The 26,258-nt window shown below is 39.3% G+C and overlaps 1 protein-coding gene across 4 annotated transcripts; it reads left to right on the top strand.

Moving 5' to 3' along the window:
- The first annotated feature begins 658 nt into the window (after positions 1-658).
- Positions 659-25,624, top strand: jph2 (junctophilin 2). Of its 4 annotated transcripts, XR_008304304.1 has the most exons (7): positions 659-1,485; positions 5,737-6,556; positions 18,290-18,408; positions 20,913-22,144; positions 23,244-23,340; positions 23,479-23,620; positions 23,766-25,624. XR_008304304.1 is itself a non-coding variant. In XM_026921331.3 (6 exons), exons 1-5 carry the CDS (start codon positions 1,107-1,109, stop codon positions 23,322-23,324), a joined length of 2,631 nt encoding a protein of 876 aa, XP_026777132.2. In that variant the 5' UTR covers positions 659-1,106; the 3' UTR covers positions 23,325-23,340; positions 23,791-25,624. The 4 variants fall into 4 exon arrangements, 3 of the variants coding, with proteins under 3 accessions (XP_026777132.2, XP_026777130.2, XP_026777131.2); XM_026921331.3 differs by lacking the exon at positions 23,479-23,620 and having other exon boundaries at positions 23,791-25,624; XM_026921329.3 differs by lacking the exon at positions 23,479-23,620.
- The last annotated feature ends 634 nt before the right edge of the window (positions 25,625-26,258 follow it).

The following is a 26,258-nucleotide window of genomic DNA, read 5'->3' as shown; positions in this document are numbered from 1 at the left end:
AAAAAAAAACAATAAATCAGCCCCTTTGAGTAAAGCTTTACAGGTGCATCAGAGGACCTTAAATTAGATTTTAAAGGTGAATGATACACACGAGAGATGTAACACTGATGGTACCACCTGAGTGACAAGGAAATGTAAAGTTTGGTATATTTATTTCTGAGAGAGCACCTGCATAACTTTGTTATAGTGGTCTGTCATTCAAAGATAAATTTGGCATATTGGGTTAAAAACAGAAATTATTCTTTAATAAGAAATTCTGATATTGTTGTTATTATTATTATTAGTAGTAGCAGTAGTTTAATTAATGAATTATATTTTATTATTTTTTATATAATATTATTTTATTATAATATTATTTGTGTATGTTTTTGGTGGGATAATAATTTGGCCCAGATCCCAGTTAGGAACTTAAACAAGACATTAATCCAACACCTCTGATTAGCACCTTTTCACATCTCAAATTCATGAAATGCAACTTTTTGGAACACCCAGTCAGCTTGGCACAGATTTCACTGAACCTGATATGGCCACATGCTCGCCCACCCCCTTCAACTGCAAGTGATCTGGCACGGCGTTGAGCAGGGCCTTGTAGCCGGGGCAGGATTGGGCTGTATTTTTGGATACAGCGTCGGGGTCTGGTTATCCTTGTTGGGAGTGCTGGAACATTAACCGAGCTCGGTGGAGAAAAGAGGGGAGACAGGGAGAGGGGAGAGCCATGAAGACCACCGGCTCACCAATTCGACTCAATGGTACTCACCTTGAAAAAAAACCATGTAACTAAAGAAAAGTAACTCCCTCTCCCTAGTCAAATCCGCTCTGTACCGACAGTTTCTCAAGGAGGTTCATCACTTAGTGTGAAATACCTGTGGATTTTTTTTTTTTTTTGTAAGAAGAAACACAAGAATTGGGATAAAACAGAACAGCTGTCAACAGAAGATGCGCGCCAGCGACTAGACGCACCGACAATGACCGACGTTCAAGAGCAAGAGTTCCCCTCGGCGGAAATACACATTTTAACAATTTAACGTCACTTTGGAAAAGGTCACAGGCTCAGTCCAAGTTTGAAGAATTGTTTTTTTCCCCCTCTTTTTTTCCATTCAAGAAGGATGAGTGGAGGTCGCTTTGAGTTCGATGACGGCGGCGCGTACTGCGGCGGTTGGGAAGGCGGCAAAGCGCACGGCCACGGCATCTGCACGGGTCCGAAGGGTCAAGGCGAGTTCTCCGGCTCCTGGAATTACGGTTTCGAGGTGGTCGGGGTGTACACCTGGCCCAGCGGAAACACGTACGAGGGCTACTGGGCTCAAGGCAAGCGCCATGGCCTGGGCGTCGAAACTAAAGGCCACTGGGTGTACAAGGGCGAGTGGACGCACGGCTTCAAAGGCAGGTACGGCACGCGCGTGAGCCTGGGCAGCGGCGCCAAATACGAGGGCACGTGGAATAACGGCCTGCAGGACGGCTACGGCACCGAGACCTACGCGGATGGCGGTGAGTTGAGCGCGTAAAAAAAGAAAAAAAAGAAAAAAACTTCTGAACACAACCCAGATTCAGCTTTCCTCTTTTAACAGGTGGCTCTGGTAAAGTGCGTTTCTATCCAAGTTTTTTTTTTTTTTTTTAATGTTTTTTCCCCTTTAAAGGAAAAATGCGAATCGTTTTGCGTTCCCACGCGAAAAAAAGCGAATTTTCTGTATGGAGGATGGGGGTGGGGCACCAGGGATGACGTAATTAAGAGAGCGCCCGCCCAAAAGCCAGGTTTACACTGTATATTTGTTGTCGCAACCAACAATCGTACAATTCTTTGGTCATGAGTTGAGATGTGCGGTCTTGAACTTCTTTTTAGCACCACTGTAACCACAGACAGGCAACGACAAAGTTCTCTGACAAAGTGTCAGAAATTTCTCATGAAAAGCCGGTTTTATGCTGTGATTTCAGCTGTCATTAAAGATTATTATCACACTGTATGATATGATCCCAATAAAATCTTGGCTGACTCCTGTAACAGACTGTTCAATAAGGTGTGTTCTCCATACGATGGATTATATGATGGAAAGATTATATGATGGAAATCATCTAATGATAGACCTGTGATAGAGAAAATTACTACATTTCGCTGAACGTGATCAATTCAAGCTTGTGAAAACAAGGGTCATAAACAAACATTTTTCAAAGTGAGCTTGGAGTAATAAAGAATTTTTTTTCTATCCAGTAGTTGATATCATTGTCTGATTTCGGTATCACCATTGCCACCAACGTATTTGTAGCTGTAGTGTGTCATATGAGATTAGCATTATCCTAGGTTGTCCTCCTATTGGTGACGTAGGAGCTTTGTAGCAGCACTCAAACAGTGAGAATTTAATTGGAAATTTCTGACACTACCAAAACGTTGCCATCAGCTGTCTTTGGTCACCTAAAGTCACGTTTACACTTTACAGGTTTAACCCGATTTTGTTGTCACAGACAAAAATACACATCGTAAAAGAATTACATGATAGTGAGTTGAGATCCGCAGTCTTAGAACTCATAATATAACATGCTCATGGTAGCCAATTTAATGCCATTGTGGCCAAAGACAGCCGATGACAAAGTCCTGGCAGTAATAGAATTTTTTTTCAATGGAAACCTCAGAGTATGAGCACTGCTACGAAACGCATTTGAATTTGGATTTGGATTACACGAAACTGAGAGGACATCTAGAAATACAGTAATGGCAATAGCAAAACCTGAAGGAAACATGCTAAAGGACATTACAGGCCGGTTGATAGAGGATCTTCATCATATACTGTGACATGGAGAACACATGTGAACACAACTCCAGACTGGAAAACATATTCGCTAGTGGCAGTGGCTCACAAAATGGTTTCTGAGGACCCCCAGGGGTCCATGAACAGTTAAAGTTTTAATAGTTTAGTTACAGTATTAGAAATCACATCATGTCAACTTGGACCTGTTTTTTTGTGTGTGGAAAGAAATAGAAAAATTAAAATCATCTGTACTGCGAGGGTCGGTGGGATGTATTTTACAGCTAAAGAAGTCCCTGGCTGAAAAAGTTTGAGAATCCCTGTGCTATGGCATGACTTTAAAAAATGTTTTCCACACCCATATACCAACTTCCAGCCAAGTGTCAAAACTTTTGTTTTGCAGTATTAAGGCAATTTCTTTCAAAAATTCTGGCATGATCAAAGTTCAGAATTCAATAAGACTGCCAGATGTGAACTACAATTCCCAGATAGCAGATAATTCATTGCTGAAAATGATTGAGTTTAGCTGCATCAGGATCATCTGTGGCACTTGCAATGGCGTTGTGGTCTAAAATTTTCATACCTTTTGGAACCTGCACACATCAACCATATTCTGCACTTCATTTTGGGTCAAATGAAAAGTGCCCAATTGTAGGTTTTGGTTCATATCATTCCTGAGATTCGGTTTTAACCAAGTGGTCTAGTGGTTGTGATCTGGCAGTCAGATTTGGATGTATTTGTCATTGTCATTCCACTGTGGTATATGGACACATGGAGGGGTAAATGTGGGCCAAAACTGGGCCATCAGTCATTTGCTACGTGTTTAACCTAAAACGGGAACTGAAATTCAGGTCAAATTATGGAGATCCCCACACAGCAAGAAGCCCAGTTTCAGTTTAACACCTCCTCCGGTGTTTATATGTATGCAGGACTTTAAAGTCGACTGGTCTTCAGAAAAGAACAATAAAGAGTAATGGATTCTGACAGAAACCCAGTCGCTTAACGGATTATAAAGGTGGCACCATGGCGTCACCACAGATGGCCTGCTGGGTAAATGCCCATCACTAAGGAGTGTTTGCCAAAGGAAAGGGGAGCAGGGGGTTACAAATTAAAGCTGTAATGAATTCTGTTCACTCTCTGTGTTTGAGAGTCTGGAATGAATATAAAATCCCAGTGTTCCTGTCCCTGTTCTTTAGTGGTTTGAAGTAAAGTCAAAAAAGTGAAGAAATGAGGTAAAGACATCTTTACTGTGTAGGCCAGAATAGATGGTAGACTTTAATGAAGTGAATGTTGCTGTATTTTAAGACAAAGGGGAAATATATATTAGCATAAATATATTAGAATTCTTTCTACATTTTTTTCAGCCAATCAGGTGACTAAAGGTAACAAACTTACTTTAAGTTAGTTTGGAGCACAAAAGCAAAGTATCAGGGTTATACAGTAGCAGTTTTTCTAACACTCATTGAAATATCTTGTTCACTTTACTATTATCATAACAGTGAATGGAATAACATGAAGCAGAACTACAATGTAGATAAAAATCTGACATTTGTTAAATATATTAAGGATAAGGGCACTGTAAATCAAACATACTAAAATACATCAAAAATAATTACAGAGACGTTTGTTTGGCATCTCACTTTTCCAGGTATGTTCAGTAGTATATGATTGTAGCCGTTATCACACAGCTATTAGATATTTATAATATTATATTTAATCCTGGTTCATATTGGTTGTTTACTCAAAAAATATGAAGAAGTGTTATGTGAAAGCGTAAGAGCGAAAATATACTGCTAAGGATTCGACGAGACAATATAATTGAAATGTAACTACAAAATTCTTAAATATGTATCAATATCAACATTAAACCTTTATTTGTAAGATTATTTATCTATAGAAGGCTGAGTCGTCACATTCAGCAGGGTGTAAAGCAGTGCTGCTGGTATAGCACTGTGTAGAAGGACAAAGAGTTCAGAGTGTACCCTTCTGGCATGTCTTACCTATGCCCTGGAAATGATGAACACAGGCATGTGTTGCTTGACCTCAAGTCTCAGGGACACACAGAAAATAACCGTAAGTGGTTTATGGCTCTAGAATTTGAACATGCATGTCTATTGTGGTTACAGCTGAGGACAGGAAGTAGTGGGTATGGATTAGCATGAAACACTTATGTCAGCAGAAATCATCTTCTTGTCTGTTTTTCCAGATGTCATTTTTATGTAATTTGTACAGCCAGGGTCTCCTTTAAATGTAAAATAAATCCCAAGGACCCCCGTATGATTTGTTTTATGAACATAGTCCAACTATTCAAATATTAAGCTTGTTACATTAATTAAGCTTGTTATAATAATATATTGGCTACTTATTAGAGCCAAAGATCTTTTCAGTCCTGGACACTTCATTGACAGAAAACATAAGGTCCAATTTTGGCATTATTTTTAGTCTATTTGTTTTTGATTTATTGAGATTTAGATTAAACCCACTGAATCTAAGTAACTAGTCAAATATGCTAATAATTATAAGAACTCAGTAATAAATGTAATAACCATAATTATGGTGGGTCTTGACTTCATTACCACTAATTTAAAAAAAAAAGAGAAATCAAGGACCCCCTTGATTTGCTTAATGGACCCCTGGAGGACCCCAGTTTGAGAACCATTGGTTTAATGTACTGTGCTCTAACTTTCCCCTGTTTCCAGGATGGGCTCTAGATCACCTGCAACACAGACCAGGATAATGAAGACGAATGAATGTGTCTATCCCCCATATTTACAGGCTTTTTATGGTCAGCCATCAAATGGTAAACCTGGAGCATTCAGGCTTAAGAACCTTGGTCAACAGGATATCAGTGGGGTTTCGGGCAGTTCTGTGATTTGAACTCACAACCTTCTGGTCACTAGTGCAGAATATTAACTGGAGAATTACTACTGCCCCTTATTTTGCCTTTGTAGCTCTCATATATCTACTAGTGTTTTATGCTCACTAGACCTTGTCTCGACAGGCACCTTCCAAGGCCAGTTTACCGGTGGAATGCGACATGGATATGGTGTGCGTCAGAGCGTTCCATATGGTATGGCCGCTGTGGTGCGCTCTCCTTTGCGCAACTCGCTAACCTCACTGCGTAGCGAGCAAAGCAATGGCACACTGCTGCAGCAGGATGTTCCCATCATCACCACCACAAATGCGTCAGGCCAGGAGACTGTGGTCACCCCATCCATGCCTACGGGGCCTTCACGTGGTGGCTTTGCCCTCAGCCTACATGGTGACCCTGAACTTGCCAAGCCAAAGAAGCGGGGCCTTTTCCGGCGCGGCTCGCTGCTGGGCAAGCTGACCAAGTCAGAATCCCGCACATCCCTCTCCAGCCAGAAGAGCAAGATCAGCTTCCTGCGCAGCGAGTCGGCCCTCAGTTCAGCGACTAGTGATGCCAACTCCACCATCAGCATGGGTGACAGTGAAGCAGAGGGCGAAGGCCACGAGTTCCCACCTGTCGAGTCTGACATTGACGCCACCACTACCGAGGTTTACATGGGAGAGTGGAAGAATGATAAGCGGTCAGGCTATGGCATCAGTGAGCGCTCCAGTGGCCTCAAGTATGAGGGCGAGTGGCTGGACAACCAGCGGCATGGCTATGGCTGCACTACCTTCGCTGAGGGTGGTAAAGAGGAGGGCAAGTATGTACACAACGTGCTGGTGAAGGCTGTGCGAAAGAAGGTGATTCAGCTGAAGGGCACCAAGGTCAAGCAGAAAGTGGAAAGGAGTGTCGAGGGAGCACAAAGGGCTGCTGCCATTGCCAAACAGAAAGCAGAAATTGCAAGCTCAAGGTCAGTGTTTGTGACTGAATGACTTTGATATGCAGTAGAAATTCAGTGTAACCTATGAGTTATTAAAAGATATTAAACAATACAGATATACTATAGGTGTTATTATATAAATACACCAGCCTTAACTTATCAAACCCTGCATGAGCTTATCAAAGTAAAGCAGGGAAACAACCTTAAGTGATGTAATGTCACACACACACACACACACACACACACACACTTGCTACAATCTTTAAACATATCATAATAGTCTGTTGATCTGAAGAAGGAAATAGGCCACAGAGGGAGCTTTGTGTAACCTCTAAAAGGACTTTTTGACAGGACCAGACTTCTCCTCACCCATTAAACTGCATATTTTTCCCATTAGATTCAACACAGAATAATTCAAAGTAGTTACTGAGTAATACACTTTGAGATGAATGAAGAGATTATTAACATGAGATTTTATGGGATAAACACCTTATTAGCAAATTTGCACTTCTAGAGTTGTTGTCACAGTAAGAGCCACTACTTGATGTAATTAATGTCCATTTTCTGTATGGGTCTCTCTTAGGTAGTTGTTTATTAACTATTAGATTCCTAGTGAGTAACATCTTTACGTAATACCATTCAAAACATATCCGTTCTCATTTATTAGCATTCAGCAGAGGAGAACGTTTCTCTCACAGTAAGATCAGCATGCTTTGTCTAGGTCTTTTGGTCTCTGATGTTTTTGTAATTAGTCACTGGTCTTTGTCTGGTCTTTACAAAGCAGAAGTAGGCATAACCATGCTGCCCAGGTCTCAGTTTATTCAGCTACCGGATACCAGAATGTTGGTTTACAGTGTGACCTCTGACCTTACAGTGATGGGATAAGCAGTTTTTCCTCTATGTAGATTTCCACAAGTCTGTTGTAAGCACTTAATATTTTCATAACAGCAGATTAACTACATGAACATTCTTTAAAAACACTGAAGTAAAACAGTAGAAGTCCAGGTCAATACATGGTAAAAGATTATTCACTGAATAATCTTTTATAATTCACAATCTTCTTCCTGTAGTCACTGCAGTACTGGAGTACTCATATGTGAAAGCCAATAAAAGCCAAATTTGGGTCAGCTGTAATTACAACATAACTCAATAAAAATGTGGCATGAGGTAGTGGGGCAGTTTTTATATATATATATATATATGTGTGTGTGTGTGTGTGTGTGTGTGTTAAAAACTATCTTTAAGTATTTATAAGAACACTTTTCTATAAGTAAATCTTCTAATAATAAAGTATTGCACCGTATTATAATTCCAGCAATGAGAACATATTTTCTCCACACCATACACAGTCTATTATTTCAACTGTTGCACTTTGACATTTTTCTAATAAATTATTTATATACTATATCTGTGGTACATTCACTTCTCACCAGTTGTGAGAGCAGGGCTGTTTTGTTTTCATCTGTGCATCTCCTTACAAGGAGGGAAGCCTCACCACCTGGAATTAGCACACTGTTTATAAGAGCGAGTGTCCCAATGATGAGCCACAGAGCCTGTCAGTGGCTCAGAGAACTCTAAATATTTTACCTGAGAGACAAGCAGATTTATTAATGTTGGTGGCTTTTGACTCTCTCCCTCTCTCTCTGTCTCATCGTGGCTGTGTTGAGGCTACATGAAGATCCTCCAAGAGTGTTTTTACATTTTTAATGCAGTGAAAGAGTCAGGAGGCTGATAATTCTCACTGCGGTGGTCTCTGATTTACCTGGGAACTGTTTTTTTTCTCAGAATGAAATGTGTTATTATGTGTCAGCGCATTCCAAGGGTGGGATTCAAATTACAGAATGACATTGTGGTACAATTTTGGATGCTAATGTGACACTGTATATCACAAATCATGCTTTATTTGCTTTGATGAGTGGTTGCATATCAAAAAAATGGGCTTGTTCTCTGCATTTCAAACAGAGAAGTAGTTTACCCAGTGCCTTTTATCAATGCCTTGACATGCTTGACAAAATACTGAGCTGTAATACAAAGCTTCAGGTTTGTATTATAAATTATAAATGAAAGAAGGAATACTTTTTTTGTGGATGTAATAAAATGCTCTGGGAGTCATACAAAACACTGTGTTGGTAGTTTAGAAACAGTTTTCTCTGCCATTAGGCTTTTTGTCTCTATATTTATTAATCATAATAAATTCTAGTACAGCCATACACTCTCTGAAAGGTACTAAACTGTACCTTTCCTTGTCAATGGAGTGGTATCCTTATGTTTTGCACCTTTAATATGTATCCTTCACCTGAAAATGTGGATATAGTGTAGATGATAATTACATCATAGAGTAAAGCTAAGTAAAAGATACACTATATTACCAAAAGTATTCGGTCACCCATCCAAATGATCAGAATCAGGTGTCCTAATCACTTGGCCTGGCCACAGGTGTATAAAATCAAGCACTTAGGCATGCAGACTGTTTTTGCAAACATTTGTGAAAGAATGGGCCGCTCTCAGGAGCTCAGTGAATTCCAGCGTGGAACTGTCATAGGATGCCACCTGTGCAACAAATCCAGTCGTGAAATTTCCTCGCTCCTAAATATTCCACAGTCAACTGTCAGCTTTATCATAACAAAATGGAAGAGTTTGGGAACAACAGCAACTCAGCCACGAAGTGGTAGGCCACGTAAACTGACGGAGAGGGGTCAGCGGATGCTGAAGCGCATAGTGCAAAGAGGTCGTCGACTTTCTTCACAGTCAATTGCTACAGAGCTCCAAACTTCATGTGACCTTCAGATTAGCCCAAGTACAGTACGCAGAGAGCTTCATGGAATGGGTTTCCATGGCCGAGCAGCTGCATCCAAGCCACACATCACCAAGTGCAATGCAAAGCATCGGATGCAGTGGTGTAAAGCACGCCGCCGCTGGACTCTAGAGCAGTGGAGACGCGTTCTCTGGAGTGATGAATCACGCTTTTCCATCTGGCAATCTGATGGACGAGTCTGGGTTTGGAGGTTGCCAGGAGAACGGTACATTTCGGACTGCATTGTGCCGAGTGTGAAATTTGGTGGAGGAGGAATTATGGTGTGGGGTTGTTTTTCAGGAGTTGGGCTTGGCCCCTTAGTTCCAGTGAAAGGAACTTTGAATGCTTCAGGACACCAAAACATTTTGGACAATTCCATGCTCCCAACCTTGTGGGAACAGTTTGGAGCGGGCCCCTTCCTCTTCCAACATGACTGTGCACCAGTGCACAAAGCAAGGTCCATAAAGACATGGATGACAGAGTCTGGTGTGGATGAACTTGACTGGCCTGCACAGAGTCCTGACCTGAACCCGATAGAACACCTTTGGGATGAATTAGAGCGGAGACTGAGAGCCAGGCCTTCTCGACCAACATCAGTGTGTGACCTCACCAATGCGCTTTTGGAAGAATGGTCAAAAATTCCTATAAACACACTCCTCAACCTTGTGGACAGCCTTCCCAGAAGAGTTGAAGCTGTAATAGCTGCAAAAGGTGGACCGACATCATATTGAACCCTATGGGTTAGGAATGGGATGGCACTTAAGTTCATATGTGAGTCAAGGCAGGTGACCGAATACTTTTGGTAATATAGTGTATATACTATAGGTACAAAAGGTGTACACTTGAGGGAACCAGCGCAACAGCAAGAAACAGTATAGTTTAGTACTTTTTTCTGTGATTGTGGCTATGATTATATGGTGTTCCTCAGTTGTGTTGATTATAACAAAGATGGGCATCTGGTAGCTCATCTCTATGAAATAGGGACGATTCATACAGAACTTCACTCTGCTCTACTTATGCTCTTCTCACACTGTAAATATGGAGGTTGTTTCTGCTGGACTTTTTTTTTGTTTTGTTTTGTCTATGTATCAAAAGAACCACTATTCATAATTGGGAATACCCTGTTTTGGGTGAAACAATCCAAGCTGGTTGAGTTATGACACTGAGGGCCAGACCTGGGTTTGGCTTGGTGCAGTATATTTTGAGCACTGCCTGGTGTGCTCTGAAAGCTAAGGCTCTTCAGTGGGTGTAAATGACATGGCCCTGGTGTCAGAAAGGAGGCCTGCCTAAATATGGACACACACTGTTGCTGTATCACAATTGCAGGAGAATGTAACAGCTGATAGCTAGCAGTTCTCAGAGGCTGACAATCAGCCGAGGTCCCCCATTCTTAGTTTTGAAGTTATAGTAACACTATGTTCCTGCTAAGCTTTGCAGATTATTGTTCTCTCTTGGTCAATGAAACATGATTTGAGACTAGTATATTTATGAGTATTGTTTTTGAATGGCTGTTGCAGATAATGAACTGTAAATGTAGAGTGTGTTACAGTGTGTGCCAGGATAAATGTTGTTTCACACTCCAAATCTAACAAACATAATTGCTGGATCATAGTCAAGGTTTCAGATGACTGTGTACACACATTTATTGTGTCCATCTTTGTATCTTTGTGTTGCTGTTTTTCTTGTTTTTGCTGTTGTCATTTGCCTGCCAGCTAGTGAGTAAAAAAGTAGCAAGTGAAGGTTTTAAAAACCTTCTGATATATTTCAAGACATATATGCCTTGGAATGAATAGCATTTTTTTGTTCATTATATAATCACAACTCTTTTCTTAAATTCAGGGTGTCAAACGTACAGCCTGATAATCCAACCCACCAAATGAATTTAAAGTCCATGTTCTGAATTAAAATTGTTTTGTGGACTGTACTTGTCTTGAAATGTTCTGAGTTAGACTTTATGGGGAAAAAAGGGCAATAAACTGAAAGCCATACACTCAGCTACTGACAAAATGTGTGAATGATTAATCATTCTTCATTAGCAAGCTGAAAATTTCATGCTATAACCATTTCTCTTTCCAATAGAACTAACTTAGGGGTTTCACAGCCAGGGAGTGAATACTTATGCAATCACAGCTTTTATGTTTTCTATTTGTAAACAATTGTACAAATTGTATTTATACCCCCACAACCCACTTTAATGCTATGGGATATTTTGTGTATAATCCCAATTAAGTCCATTTCAGTTCCAGATTGTAACACTACAAAATGTGATAAAGCTTGGGAGGGTGAAAACTTATGCAAGCTACTGTAAAGTCTGTCCATTTGCTTTGTAGGTCATATACTTTCGATCCATTTCTGCATTTATAACATAACTTTCAGACTGATGATGATAAATGAACAAATTTCATGAGCTGTTGATGTGTTACTAGGCTACTAAGCTAATCTGTCCAACTTGATACTGGACTAAGTGTAATGTGGCCTGTTACCTACAATGAGTTTGACCTCCCTGGTTTTGTACAAATATGACAAAGACAGTCCTGGACTTTGGAAACAACTCAAAGTGAATTTAAAAAAAAAGTTAAGTTGAATGGCGTATCGTTAACTCCCATTTCTGTGCGAGGAAGGTTTCTGTTCTGGTGCTCCTGTTCAAAGCTACACGCATGGAAAGCTATGCAAAGCCTTGCGTCAGCAGTGGTGTCAGATCTTTCAGTAGTTATAAATATTACTCAGCCTGTAAGTGAATGGCATCACTTGCAGTATATTGATGTCCAACACCTAGCCTTTATCTGGAGTCAAAGTTCTCTAGGTGATCTTAACGTTAGCTCATCTTAACTTTAATAACATGGTATGTAGCCTGTTCTAAATACACTAGGCAGTATTTAAAGGGACTGGCTTTCTCCTATTTCATTGATACAGCATTGACATTACCTGTCATGGGTTAATGTAAAAATCTGACATTTATGGTAAGAACAAATTTCAGACTTTTTTTCTGGCACACTGAAACCAGCAGCTTTGAATATGTTCTCACAGGCCAAAGACTGTATGATATTTAATAATGGCTTTGGATAGGCAGCATACTTGCTGAAAATCCCTATCTTTGACTTTGATTGATTTGTTGCGCAAGACACTGTCCAAAAATCAAGTCACGTATTTTATTCATTGGAATAATATGGGCCATAGTGACAGATGGCATGACACCAACTACTCTGATAAACAGAAAAGAGGCAGAAAAATAGTCAATGGTGAGGTCCTTAAAAAGAAAACTTTTTTTTTTACATACATCTTTGTTTAAATCCACACAGAATGCATTAAATTTTTAAAAAGATTTTAATACCACCTCCATTTGGTCACCTGCCAATTGCCACCCACCAGCCAGCTCTCCCCTATCATGTGACAGCCACCAACCAGGGAGGGCTAGGACTAAGACATGCTTGCTATGAGACATGTGAAGCCAATCAATTGCATCTTTTCAAACTGCTACCTATGCTGCATTACAGGGCAGTCTAACACACTCAGAGGAACAGACTATCTGCATACGTGAGCTCACAGATGCCCACAACTGGCTAGTGTCACTGTGATTGACAGGGGAGAGAGAGTATGCAACCACTCCTGTGTATGGCTGTGTCATTGTCAGGATTCAAACTCATGATCCCCTGATGAGCCACATCTTTTAAAGTAATCGCCTTATAGAAAAGCTCGGTCCAATTCATTGTAAGAGTGGTGGTCTGGGAAAACCCATCGGATATTGCTATGGCTGAATTATGGCAAAAATCAGGTTTTGGCAAAAAAAAAAAAAAAAATTCTGTATATAACATACGTTTACACTTATTTCACCAAAATTACAGAAATGATTTTATTTACCATTTAAACTTGCCTAATCTATCAGCAAAGATAATGTTGGGTAAGGAGCCAGTTTAGTCACCACGGTGGTAAAAAACGAAAAAAACACAGCCAGTCTGTATAAGACGCCTAAACCCTTGCTAGCTAAGTGTGATTTAGATCATAAAGTGACTGTCACACTTTGATCAAGTTGTTAGAGAGCTAAGTGCCATTGCGAAATGGATATAAACCTAAGCAATTCAGTTATGTAATCAGATTCCTGCTGTCAAAATATCTGTGATGCTCCGTGATGTTAGAGGTAACCAAAGTTTAAAATGCTAGAAATTTACTTTTTGTTGAAATGCAAAAGAGAAAAATATTTCAGATCAGGAAAGTAGCGTGAAAATACTTTTCAGAACTATATATGGTAGAAAACGTCAAAATTTCACTATGTGAAGGGTTTTTCCAGGATCTAACATATATTTACAAAGATTCAGATTCAGTGTTACTGCTTCCCTGTTGTGGAGGTTCCAACCTAACATTCTGTTTATTCTGTGATGATATTCAGAATATTCAAATGGCATCAGTACTTTCAGTGAAGGCTCGCTTGCCAAGACTAGCAGAAAGAGCACAATTAAGTATCTTCATTTTTCAGTACTAAGAACATGCTATTGGTGGTGTTTTCTGATTGGAGGTCAAATATTGGACAAGACGATATAGTCCTCTATAAGCTTATAAGCCTCAAAGTGTTTGTCAGCTGACTGAGTTGCTTCAGCTGCCATCTGTCAAAGGTCTCTCCACCTACTGCTTGGCCACATGGTAACCCAGGCATGGAGGATACACCCCCACATAAATTTGTTGTTTAATAGTTTTTTCCCCTTGTGTTGCATTGATTCTATTTATGATTGCTCAGCAGATTTGCTTTGTTATTGTTTGACCCAAGGATACCAGTTGTGAAGGTTAATCCTGGACATGAAGCCGCCACGTGCATTCTACTGATTTCACGTATAATTGAATGACCCATGGGATGCCTGCTAGAGCTTATCTGCTCCATAACTGCTGTCCCTGTGAGATGACTGGCTTATCACTAGGTAGCAGGGCCCAGTAATCACTGGAATGTCTCTAGAAACTGTAGCATGAGTCAGCTGTAGAATGATATGTCATTTCTGGGCTATGTTAATCTGTTTGGGGAGGCAGAATTTGTGACCACCTGAAGTGAGAGGAGTAGAGAACTGAAGGCTAAGGCACTGCTTCAGGCCTACATTCATATTAACTTCCTCCAAAACCCCCATCATATTATTCAGCCATTTATCTTAAAGCGTATTTTTAGTATTGACTCATTTTCTATAACTGCAGCTCTGGCAGTAGTGCTGGCTGTAATTTAACATATATGGAAGGAGTCTCCAATGTCAGTGCTTTGTAACAGTCAGTAAGTTTTCCACCACACGAAAGTCAGTACTTTGCACTTTCCAGTTTCTGGGTAACATTGCAAGCTGCAACTTTTGTTGTTTAACTTCAAGAGAGAGTGTGAGAGCAAAAAGAGAGGCTGGTGTGGGAACAACTGTTTATAGCTGATATAAAGTAAGTGATAACTTGATTCAAAACCGTTCCAAATATTAAATGTAAATATAAATGGAAAAAAGTATAACTTCATTCATTAACAAATTAAAAATTGTAATCGTTGGCAGTCAGAATTGGAGTAAACTAACTTTTAGTAGATTACTTTAGTATTATAAGGTTCTGTCTGGGTTAAACATGAATATTAGGTAGAATCTTATAATACAAAGGTTGCAAATTGGTGCTTTGGCCTCAAAATCTGTTGTTAGAGATTATATGTTATAATATTATATTATATTATTATATGTTATGTGTACATGCCTGGAGTTTTCACAAGCTTTTTACAGGTGCATTAGAAGAGGACAAAGCTGTGTTGGTTATTCTTTTTTTTTTTTTTTTTCATTTTCACATCTAACCTGAGATGATCTTTTATCATTTTGTAATAGTTTATATATAAGAATCTTACTGTACACGTAGTTCCAGTATATTCTGCCCAACATGCTTTTATGATGCCAAATTTGTAAATTCATAAGAAAACTGTGTTAGTAGCAGGATTAGCAGTCATATTTTTTCTTATGACTTCTTTCACATAAACTCCAATGGCTTGCACGCGTTAGAAATTTTTTGTGAGATTGTACTGGTTATCTCACAGGAACAAACCGAAATAGTTCTGAAATAGTTCTGAACCCTGAAATAGTTCTGTATGAAGCCTTGGTTTAAAAGCCTTTCACAAAGAATCTGACAATAGGCAAGAGGCAGCTGTATTACTGCATCAGTCACCTCTAAGCTAAGTAACCCTGCAGGGAGTAGGGAACTGTGTTGACTGCCTGCGGACAGGTGGAGATCTAAGATTCACTACAGGCAGTTATGAGCCCTTCGAATGGCACCGTTGGGAAGTGCCGTCTAAACAGTCTTAAAGTGGAGGAGGCTATTTTGAGGCCAGGATAATGTTACAGCGTGTCAAGTATTCCCAGTGTAATCTCAATCTGCAATGCTCCAACTCATTATGCATAAGGATGCTTTCACCAGTTCAACCACTACAGCACTGTTTTGGTCAACAAAACAGCATGAGAACGATTGATGAAAATATAACCTAAAAGGAATTAGTAGTGTTGAGAATTTATGAGAATTTAGATATCCTCAGAAATCCATTTGGGTGTTTCTTAGCAAAATTACATGAAGTTTGATTTATAATCGTATTGAATGGAACATGATAGAATGCTGATTTTACTGTGGACACTCTGAAATATACAAAGCTTAACTTTCTGCTGCATGGTGTTTTGGTCTCTAATATCCCCACTTTAATACAGTAAATAAAACTGAACACGAATTTGGTTGATCACATGGTAACAAACTATTTAAAAGGTGCAATTTGTGAAATTATTTTATTTTAGGAAAAGGAGCAGTCATACTACATGGTGTGCCCCAAATAAGTTAATTATGAGTACTTTAAGCATTACAAATTACAAAAACAAAATTATGTATTATTTCTGCAGAAATGTCTCTAGAAAAATATTTGAAGATTTGAAAAATTTGAAGAAAGTTTGAAGATGAAATACACTTTGATGAGTACCTGGATGTGCAATGATGTTTAACAGGTTAAGAAGTTTAATTTCATTAAATCAATAACCAATATTTACAGGATATGGACACTCTTTATTGCACACAGAAGCCTACTATTTAACTATGTTATTAGTTTGTGAAACAATTTCCATTTGAATATCCCCATAACACCATTTCTCTTTTTTTTAGCTTTCTATGTAATATATTTTTTTGTTGAATAAAGCCTTTTTGATTATTTTACAACATTATATTAAAAGTTATGTGTATTTTTGCTTCCGAGTGGCACAACAGAAAAGCATTCAGCCTGTCGTCAGGACATTGTGAGTTTGTATCCAAACAATGTTACAGCCATCTGTGGCCAGGAGCCAAGGAAGCAAAACTGGCTGTGCTCTCTGAGTGAGAAGGATGGCATCCTTTCTCTCTCTCCCCTATCAATCACAGGGACAGTCGACAATCATGGGCATCACTGTGCTCATGTATGCGGAAGAGGGTAGATAACACTTTGCTCAGAGTGTGTTACACTGCCCTGTGATGCAGCAGTTCGAAAAGTTGCAGTTGCCTGGCTTCCACGTTGGAAGCACGTGCTAGTTTTGCAGTTTCCTTGGTTGGTAGCTGTTGTATGATAGGTGAGAGCTGGCTGGTGCATGGGTGACCAAATTGGGGAGAAAATGGGGATAAATCAAAAAAAAAAAAAAAAAAGGATCCACATTTTGTACCTAAGGCAACAAGAAAAAATTCTGAAAGAAATAATAAATGAACTTTTTGGGCTAAGAACCAAAATTCACACAGTTACAGCATTAGAAATTCATGCCATTATTTATGTTGTTGCTATGCTCAGAGAACGTGATTTGTTTATTATTCTAAAGCACTATTATAGAGAAGCTATTTGGTAAGAATAAACTGAGTGGTACTCAGCGCAGCCTTGGTCATATCTCATTGTCAGAAACTGGCTGCTAATTTAGCTCAGGTCCAGCTTGATGCCTGATGAGTCCTATGCTAATAACCTGCTAATATTGCATGACCCTGATCTCTGCATTCACACTTTACACACTTTACACAGAGTCTAGAGTCATAGGACATTTTGTCTCATATTGTTTTCTCTTTTGGGATTTTACATGTTTCCATTACTACCTGAGTAGGGTATGGTGAGGGATTCTTTAGTGCTGAGGCGTTGTGCTTTTTATAAATAGGACAGACAACTGCTGTCCCATCTTCCAAATAAAGACAAAGGGGGAATGTCTTGGAATGACAGTGCTGTGCATTGCTCTAGTAAGAATACATTCAGCATTAGATGAAGATCTCTGCATTCGCGGATCGTTTAACAGTTCAGAAATGCACATGTGGGAAATTTCAAAGCATTGTCCAAATGTGCAAGACTATCCTTGTGACTGATACTGTAGTGAATTATTAATAGACCAGGATCAGCATGGTGGTTGTATACCAGCTTACTGTTTTTGCATTACTCATTTGTAAATGTGGGTTGACTGGAAGTGTCCTCACATTGACAGACACACGACTGCTGTCAGTCTGATCGTTTTTCACACATGCTTGACACGCTTAATCAAAACTGTTTGATCCAGAAAAGAACCTAGACTAATTAACAAGTATTTAATAAGCTTAACCTGAAAAACTAGATGAACAGACAGTCAAATAATACAGCACGGTAAACATAGCTTTCCTTTTGCAGCATGATCCTGAAACGCTGCCATCTTGGATTACATTTAGAGGTCTGTTTTCCCTTGAGATTATATTTGGAGTATTGCTATTTTGATTCTGGTTTTATTTGTGGTCCATAGTGTTATTGGTTACAATGGTGTTACAAAACGTGAATAAAGTCCTACTACTGTTACTCATTTTAGTTGCCATGTTTACTTAAACCAGTCCTTTTTACTGAACACATTTATTGTCTTGTATACTATATCATATATCTTATCTTCCTAAAAGTAATTTTTCACCCAGGTTGTCTAGTGAAATAATTTCACTTTTAATAGCGAAAGAAGAAGTAACTCACTGCGTAACTCCTTCCTCCGCAGAACTTCCCATGCCAAGAGCAAAGGAGAGGCTGCTGAACAAGCCGCTCAAGCGTCCAACAACGAGTCCAGCATTGCACGTGTAGTGGCCAGAGAACTCTCGCCTTCATTCTATCAGCCAGGTAACAACAGTTCATCTTAGAATTTCTGTAAACTAACACATTTAGATTAGTTTAATGAATATAGTTCAACCTAAAATGTCTGTTTACAACTAATACATAATACTAATATCTCATATGAATAACTTCACACCTATGATGTTTTGTACATTGAAGAGACACACCTATCCAAAACTATTAAATCTTAATTAATATCAGTTTAAATATCAGACAATACAATGCAATATACACTCACCAGCCATTTTAATAGGAACACCTTTACACCTCCTCATTCATGCAACTACTCAATCAGCCAATCATGTGGCAGCAATGCAATGCATAAAATTATGCAGATACAGGTCAAGTACTTAAGTTAATGTTCACGTCAAACATTAGAATCAGTAAAAAATGTGAGCTCAGTCATTATGATATCCTGGGATTTTCATACACATCAGTCTCTAGAGTTTACAGAGAATAGTACGAAAAACAAAAAAGATCCAGTGAGAGTCAGTTCTCAAAAGAGAATGTGCAGACTAGGTTGAGCTGACAGGAAGGCTATGGTAACTCATATGTAATCACGCTTTACAACTGTGATGAGCAGAAAAGCATCTCAGAATGCCAAACACTTAGAACCTTGAGGTGGATGGGCTACAACAGCAGAAGACCACATTGGGTTGCACTCCTGTCAGCCAAGAACAGGAACCTGAGGCTAACATGGGCACAGGCTCACCGAAACGGGACAGTATCTGACAATTTTTTTACAATCTCAACTGTCTGCCAATATTCTGAGATGCTTTTCTACTCATCATCATGGTTGTAAAGAGTAGTTATTTGACTTACTGTAGACTTCCTGTCAGGTTGAACCAACCAGGCCATTCTCCTCTGATCTCCCTTATCAACAAGCTCACAGAAGTGCTGCTCACTGGATGATTTTGGTTTTTCTACCATTCTGTGTAAACTCTAGAAACTGTTATGTGTGCAAGTCCCAGGAGATCAGCAGTTTCTGAAATATTCAAACCAGCCCATCCGGCACCAACAACCATGCCATGGTCAGTCACTGAGATCCTTTTTTTTTTTTTTTTTTTGCGTTCTAATGGTTGAGGTGAACTTCATTCATTACCTGAAGCTCTTCATCTGTATCTACATGATTTTATACATGGTGCTGCTGCCATGCCATATTATGCTCCTGTAATACATCTCATCTGTGAAGTGAAGGGTTAAATGGTTATCCTTTTAAATGTCACACTTCAGCTGCAGTCTACATATATTAATATAACATTCCCGAACTCTCCACTCAGGCCTTGTGTGAGTTCTCAATCAGCTCTAAACCATTTACGCTCTTCAGCTGCAGTGGGCTTGTATTTCAGTATGAGTATAAAAGACACACTATATAGATTATTCCATATATATGAGAGCTTTCTGTCTCAGATAGAAAAGGCATGGCTATGAATAATCAGCGTCCCCAGCTGTTCGATTCTATTTGTCTTCAATTTCTAAATTTGTCTGTACTGGGTTTTGAAGGAACATGTGGAAGAGGGTGAATGTAATGTGGGCACCAAATGAAAATATGGACACAAGATATCCTTTCAGATTCCTTAGTGTCACGGAAAGAGCATCAAGGGAAACAAAAGGTCAAGAAATGTAGGCTTTTAGTGTTTACATCGGAGGTGTTTAAACTGTTATTATTGAACAGTTTGATGTGAGAGGCCACAGGGTTTTTGTAAAATAACTAAAATAGCGTAATTACTATTAGGCCAGCTTGACTGCCACCATTATGTTGCTTTTTAATCAGAGTGAATATCATAAAGTGTACATTTTATCTACTTTCTATTGGTTGCTTAATTAAATAAGGTTGTGTACATCAGGATTTACAGATTTTCACTCAATAATTATATTCCTTCTTTACAGCCAAGCAGACACACACCTTCCTCTGAACTCAGCAAAAAGCATTCATTTTGATGACATGCCTAAAAATCTCCTTTGTGTGCATTTGTCTTTCATTTTTCCAATCATTCTACCTAAAAGCTTTGTAACTTTAATGTAAAAAAAATGAATGCCATGAACACATTGAGGAAAGGAAAGAGATTTATAGATTTTTACAGTTTGATTTATGGGACAGCGACACCTAGTGTTCAATGCAGGATTTTTTTTTTTAGGTGGACCATCCTGAATTTTATTTTTAAAATGGTGGTCGACATGGTGTTTAAAATGTTAAAATATGGCAGTGATCTGCAAATGCTTCACAGGCTGTAGTTTGGACACCTATGGTGAAATTATATAACTCTAAATTATACATCTTAATTAATTTGTGTAATTATTGTTTGTTTTTTTTCTTTTTGCTACAACTATATTTGACTCCCAAAAAAAAAAAATATATTAAAAATTATTTTAGCAAGAAGGGCCATTCTAGAGCCATGATATTGTCATATGGTAACCTTAAATATTGGGATGAATATTAGAATCAACAGACCAAAACATAACATTTGGGAGATATAATAAAGTTGTTTTGTATTTTATGTGTCTTTCAGGCCCAGAATACCTAAAGAAGCGAGCACTACAAGAAATTGCTGAGAGCAATGAGAACGCTGAAACAGGCATGCATGAGTCACTGCTGGCTGAGGAGATCATGCCTCCAGAGAGCCCCTTCATGCACGAAATGGAAGGCCTGAAGCCCAACATTAGTCCAGCACGCACACCATCACCTGGACCTACCACCTCTGCTGCTCTAGATCCTAACCTCCTTGGTCCTGGTAGCTGGAATGGGGACAGAAGCAGTCGAGGTGGCGGTAGTGGCAGCAGAGGGGGAAGCCGCCCAGGGAGCAGACAGAGCAGTCGTCCTTCAACTCCATCAGCCAATTCAGCTCAAACACCAGCTTCAGCGCCAAGCAAGGAGGAGCCTGGGGTCCCCAGCACAAAGGGTCCATCCCAATCCCCCAGCCGCCAAAACGCCAAAGCTGAGCAGGGCTCTGACCTTGAGATTAAGCCTCTACAGAAGATGGACTTAGAGTCCAAAGCAGCAGAACCTGCTCCAGCTCCTGTAAGGACCAGCCTCATCTCCTCTACTGATGAAGAAGAACCACCTCCTCCTGCCTCCAAAGTGCCCTCCAAAGCGGCGACCCCAGAACACAAAGCTCCCGAGCAGAGAGCTGAGGCCAGGGAACCTGCAACAGAGCACCCAGCATCAATGACTGAGAGTAAGCGGGAGGCCAAGGAAGACAGAAAAGTGGCTAACAAAGTTGAAGCTAAGCAATCTATGAAACGAGAGCCTAGTCCGGCTCCGAGACGAGAACCAAGCCCGGCTCCGAGGCGAGAACCAAGCCCGGCTCCGAGACGAGAACCAAGCCCGGCTCCAAGACGAGAACCAAGCCCGGCTCCAAGACGAGACCGTAGCCCGGCTCCAAGACACGAACCAAGCCAAGCTCCAAGACGAGACCGCAGCCCGGCTCCAAGACGAGACCGTAGCCCAGCTCCAACACGAGACCGCAGCCCAGCTCCAAGACGAGATCGTAGCCCGGTTCCAAGACGAGACCCTAGCCCGGCCCTGAGAAAAGAATCTAGCCCAACTACTAGACGAGATCCTAGCCCAGCTCCTAAAGCTGTGTCTAAGCCTGAACCCAAGGTTGTGCCTAAACCAGAGCCCAAAGCTATCGCCAAACCAGTCGCTAAGCCTGCTCCCAAAGTGGACCCCAAAGCTGAGCTGAGACAGAGGGCTTTGGTGAAAACCCCTGATGAAGTGACTGGAATCACAGCACCAGAAGAGGTTAGACACAACCAGAAAAACACACAAAATGCAGATATTTTTTGCTTATCATAGTTGCAAAATGTTGCTTAACATGATTAAATAAATACATTGTTTGTCTTGATGTCTAATTAAGTTTTCAGTCATCCAGGTGTTTGAACTGTCTAGCACTAGTACGTCAAGATGTTTGGTCTTGTATAATTATAAAGTTTTGTGATATGAAAGGCTTCTTCAGTTCTAAACAGAGCAGAAACCCATAATGTCTAAATGAAATGTCGTCAAGGGCCACTTTCCTGGAGCCACAAAATGCAACAAAATGTTTCAAAGAAGCCCGAAATTACTCAGATATTGTGCCTTAGTTTTACAATATTATTGGCTATTTATTAAAGTTTTTTATTCCTTAATTTTCCACTGACAAAACACATTAGATCCAAGTTTACTTTAATCATAAGCCTACTTATTTCAAGTGAGCAGTCTAACAGGCTAATAACTATAGAAGTTAATCATAAATATAATAACTTTGATAATGGTAGGTTGTGATTTCCACCACTGTGCAATGAATAAAAAAGGTGCAGATCCCCTGGCTATGCTTCACAGAGGCCCCTCATCTCCAGAGATCTTGAGAACCATGTTTCAATAGTGATCATATCTCATTTCCAAAGGAGCATTGCCAGAACGTTCCCTCACTGACAACATACTGAACATATTGAATATCAAAATCAAAGATGGGTGAGTGAATGTTCAATCCTAGAATTGAGATCCACTGTGTGACTCCAGAGCAAAGCCCAGTGAATAATTTCAAATATCTTTATGACTTCTTTCTTCATAACCTAGATCTTTGTGCATGGTACTTTCATACAAATAAAATGTATTGTTACATTACAAAACAGGAGATTACCTTGAGTTCAAAATTTATGCATTAAAAAAATCAAAATAGCTGACATTCCACTTATTCCACAAGTAGTCACTCAGACAAGACATGCTGAGTATCTGAGGTTTGCTTTGCCCTGGCGCTATGTGGCTAATGTAGCTAACAATTAAGAGACGTTTATATTACCAATGTAGTGATTTACTTGATATATATGTCTGTAATGGTGTTTTTGTATTTTTTTTTTTCCAGGGCCCAAATACGATTATGATCTGCATGGTCATTCTGCTCAATATCGGTCTGGCCATTGTTTTTGTTCACATCCTGTCCTGATGGAAAGATATCCAAGGTAAAAAAAATAATAATAATAAAATAAAAAACATGCCTGTGTGCTGATACTGTATACATGTATGAAGAAAAAGTGATTCTATAGTTCACCTGATTTTATCTATTTTATTTTAGTAATCTATAAATAATGTTTTGTCAGTTTTTGAAAACTGGGGTGCCCAAGTGGTGCAACAGGGGTCCAGTAAAGCATAATTTCCCATGCTCTCTGGTTGGGAAAGATGGCGTTACTCTCTCCAAACAACAGAACAACACTAACCATTCATGGAAGTCTGAGAGCTCATGTATGTGGAAGTATATGGCTAGTGCTTTCCTCCAAGTGTGTTCAGCTGCCCTGCTAGTGGGTGGGAATTGGCAGTGGGGAGAAAATTGGGGGGAAATTACAAAAACTGGAGTAATTATGCTTTGTTTCTGTCTATTTTCAAGCAGAATCTTTTTTTTTCTTCAAACCAAGAACATCTATATTGAAGAAAGAAGAGAGAGGAGCTGTGATGGATGCCACATGCTTCCCTTGAGGCTTCACTGATGTGATACAGTCTCAATAAAGCCCTCTCGAGCCACTTGAAGGACAGTTACTATGTATAGTTGGATTGAAGGATGACATACAGTGAAAGTTTCTGTGTCTGAATGGTGGAGAGAGCTTTGCTCTCTTAGGATGGAAAGCATTTATCTGTATTGTGCTGCTTTAAAGAACGATTCTTCCCAAATGAACAGTGCCATTTACTTAAAAGGGTGAATATATTTTATGCAAATCAAGCATTGATGTCAAGCTTACCTGGTTTACCACTGATTATCAATCAAAGCCATAGTTTCAGATCAGTCTGAGATCACGTGAATTTAAAGAAGGAAAAAATCTACTAATTGGCCAAAAAAAATGTTTTGTGCTTATTACCACCTGACAAATGTGTTGAAACTACTTTATTAATGTGCAATAATGCACACTCAATAAGATGTCTTAAAGTCTCACAATAAGGCCTTTTCCTTCAGTCTCTAATGCAGTCTTCTAATACATGACACATACAAACTTTTTTCAAACCTCATGATAAAAAAAATGGATTCTGCAATAAATCTTTGACTATTACAATATAAGCCTAAGTATAAGAACAAAGCAAAGGTCAAGAATTTCATTTCATGTGAGGAGCTGTGTGTCATATGGTTTTGCCTGATGTTCCTCAGAAGGTTTTTCTTTCTGAATATAACATCCCACTTCCATTTACAGTGTCTGAAATTTTACAAAAATTAGCAAAAACAAAGTTGTTTAGCTAAAGAAACATTGTACTGTGAACATGTTTGTGCTTGCAAATTTAATTTTTGAAAGTACCATTTGCAGAAACTAAAGTGGTGACGTTTGAGTACTCAAACAAAACTGGTTTTGTATGCATGTATGTTAAGGGTTTTTCTACCTTTCTAAAATTGTGACGTTACATTACAGCAACATGTGCATTTGCAAATATTGTAGAGTCACCTTAGAACAGGGGTGGCAATCTGCAGAGGGCCAGCGTGGCTGCAAGCCTTCATTTCCAGCCAGTCAGGATCTACAGCTGTTCCCACTTGATAAATCAGTTGATTGTGGATCATGGAGCGTGAACCTGCAGTCACGCTGGCCCTTTGCGGATAGGATTGGACGTCCCTGCCTTAAAATATTGCAAACATATGTTTTGATTAATGTCTCCCTATTAGAAAAGTAATTATTACCTCAGACTTTGCATTGAAGAATTGGTTTGCACCATGATGATAGTCTTTGCCCAAATATTTTATTTTATTTTGAGATTTTATTTGGACATAAACAGTAATCATGGATCCTAAAGCCTTCATCTAGGTCTTTGACCCATTACCGAAGGATATGAAGAGAAATTAGTGAGTTACATGTAATTGCTCTGAAACAGCATTCATCTGTTTTGGCTTGTAACCGTTTGCACTGGAGTGGTTTGATATGGCAGTGTTTTACAATGCAAATTTGCCAATGTATTTTATTCTCATCAGAGTGCCACCCACAAATGTCCATGTTATGAATAAAAAAAAAAGTCAAAGATGTTATTTATTCATAGGTTTGTTTTCATATGAATGCATTAATTCATGCTTTCACTGGCCAAATAGTGCACACATTCAGAATCTGGATTTCTCAATATGACTTCCAAAATGTTCATCCCATGTAGATGATTTAATTAACGCATACTTGTGTTTGCACCTTGGAAAGGAATTAAATCACAGCACTCAAAATGCCAAGTATAAATGTATTGTGCTGAGCAGTACCACTGAATGCAAATAAATCTATTTTTCAACTGTAACATTCTTAATTTGCTTCATATTTCACTACATATAACTGCATTCATAGTACAGTGTAACTTCTCACTAGCTAGCAATGAACATGATATATTTAAATGTTAGACAGAAAGAGGATATAGACAGAAAGAAGGAACAAGCATGGTGTCTCAGATAACAGTATGTAAATATCAGGCACAATTTTAGATTAGGACTGCAAACAGGACTCTCCTGAAAATGGAATATCTTTCATTTGCTTTATTGCACAGGATCTTCTATTAATGTGCTAGCATAATTACTTTCATAATTTAACCATTAGACCTTATAATTATTTGCCAGTTAATTGCCTGGTTGCTCATCCTAACATAGGGTGACTTTTAGAATAACTGCACACAGAAAATGTACAGCCTGTTGTAGTAATGCAGTGTTTGCTCAGCACATTGTATGCTCAGTAACACAGGTGCAGGTTATTCATTTCACTACCATTGTCTCTATTCAGAGTGCACTTCATACAGGCAAAGCCACAACGCTTAGATGAGTATACTTGGTTCAAAGTTTATGTAATCCTTATGAATAACTAGTTTGAACTGGCACTCAGATTGTATACATTTTTGTCTGCAGCTTTTATTTTTCCCCTTCAAAGAGTTAACCATCTATTTA

The sequence above is a fragment of the Pangasianodon hypophthalmus genome, chromosome 16 (genome assembly GCF_027358585.1).
Source record: "Pangasianodon hypophthalmus isolate fPanHyp1 chromosome 16, fPanHyp1.pri, whole genome shotgun sequence".
Taxonomy (NCBI): domain Eukaryota; kingdom Metazoa; phylum Chordata; class Actinopteri; order Siluriformes; family Pangasiidae; genus Pangasianodon; species Pangasianodon hypophthalmus.
Note: the sequence above shows the minus strand (reverse complement) of the source record. Positions and strands in the feature narration are given on the sequence as shown.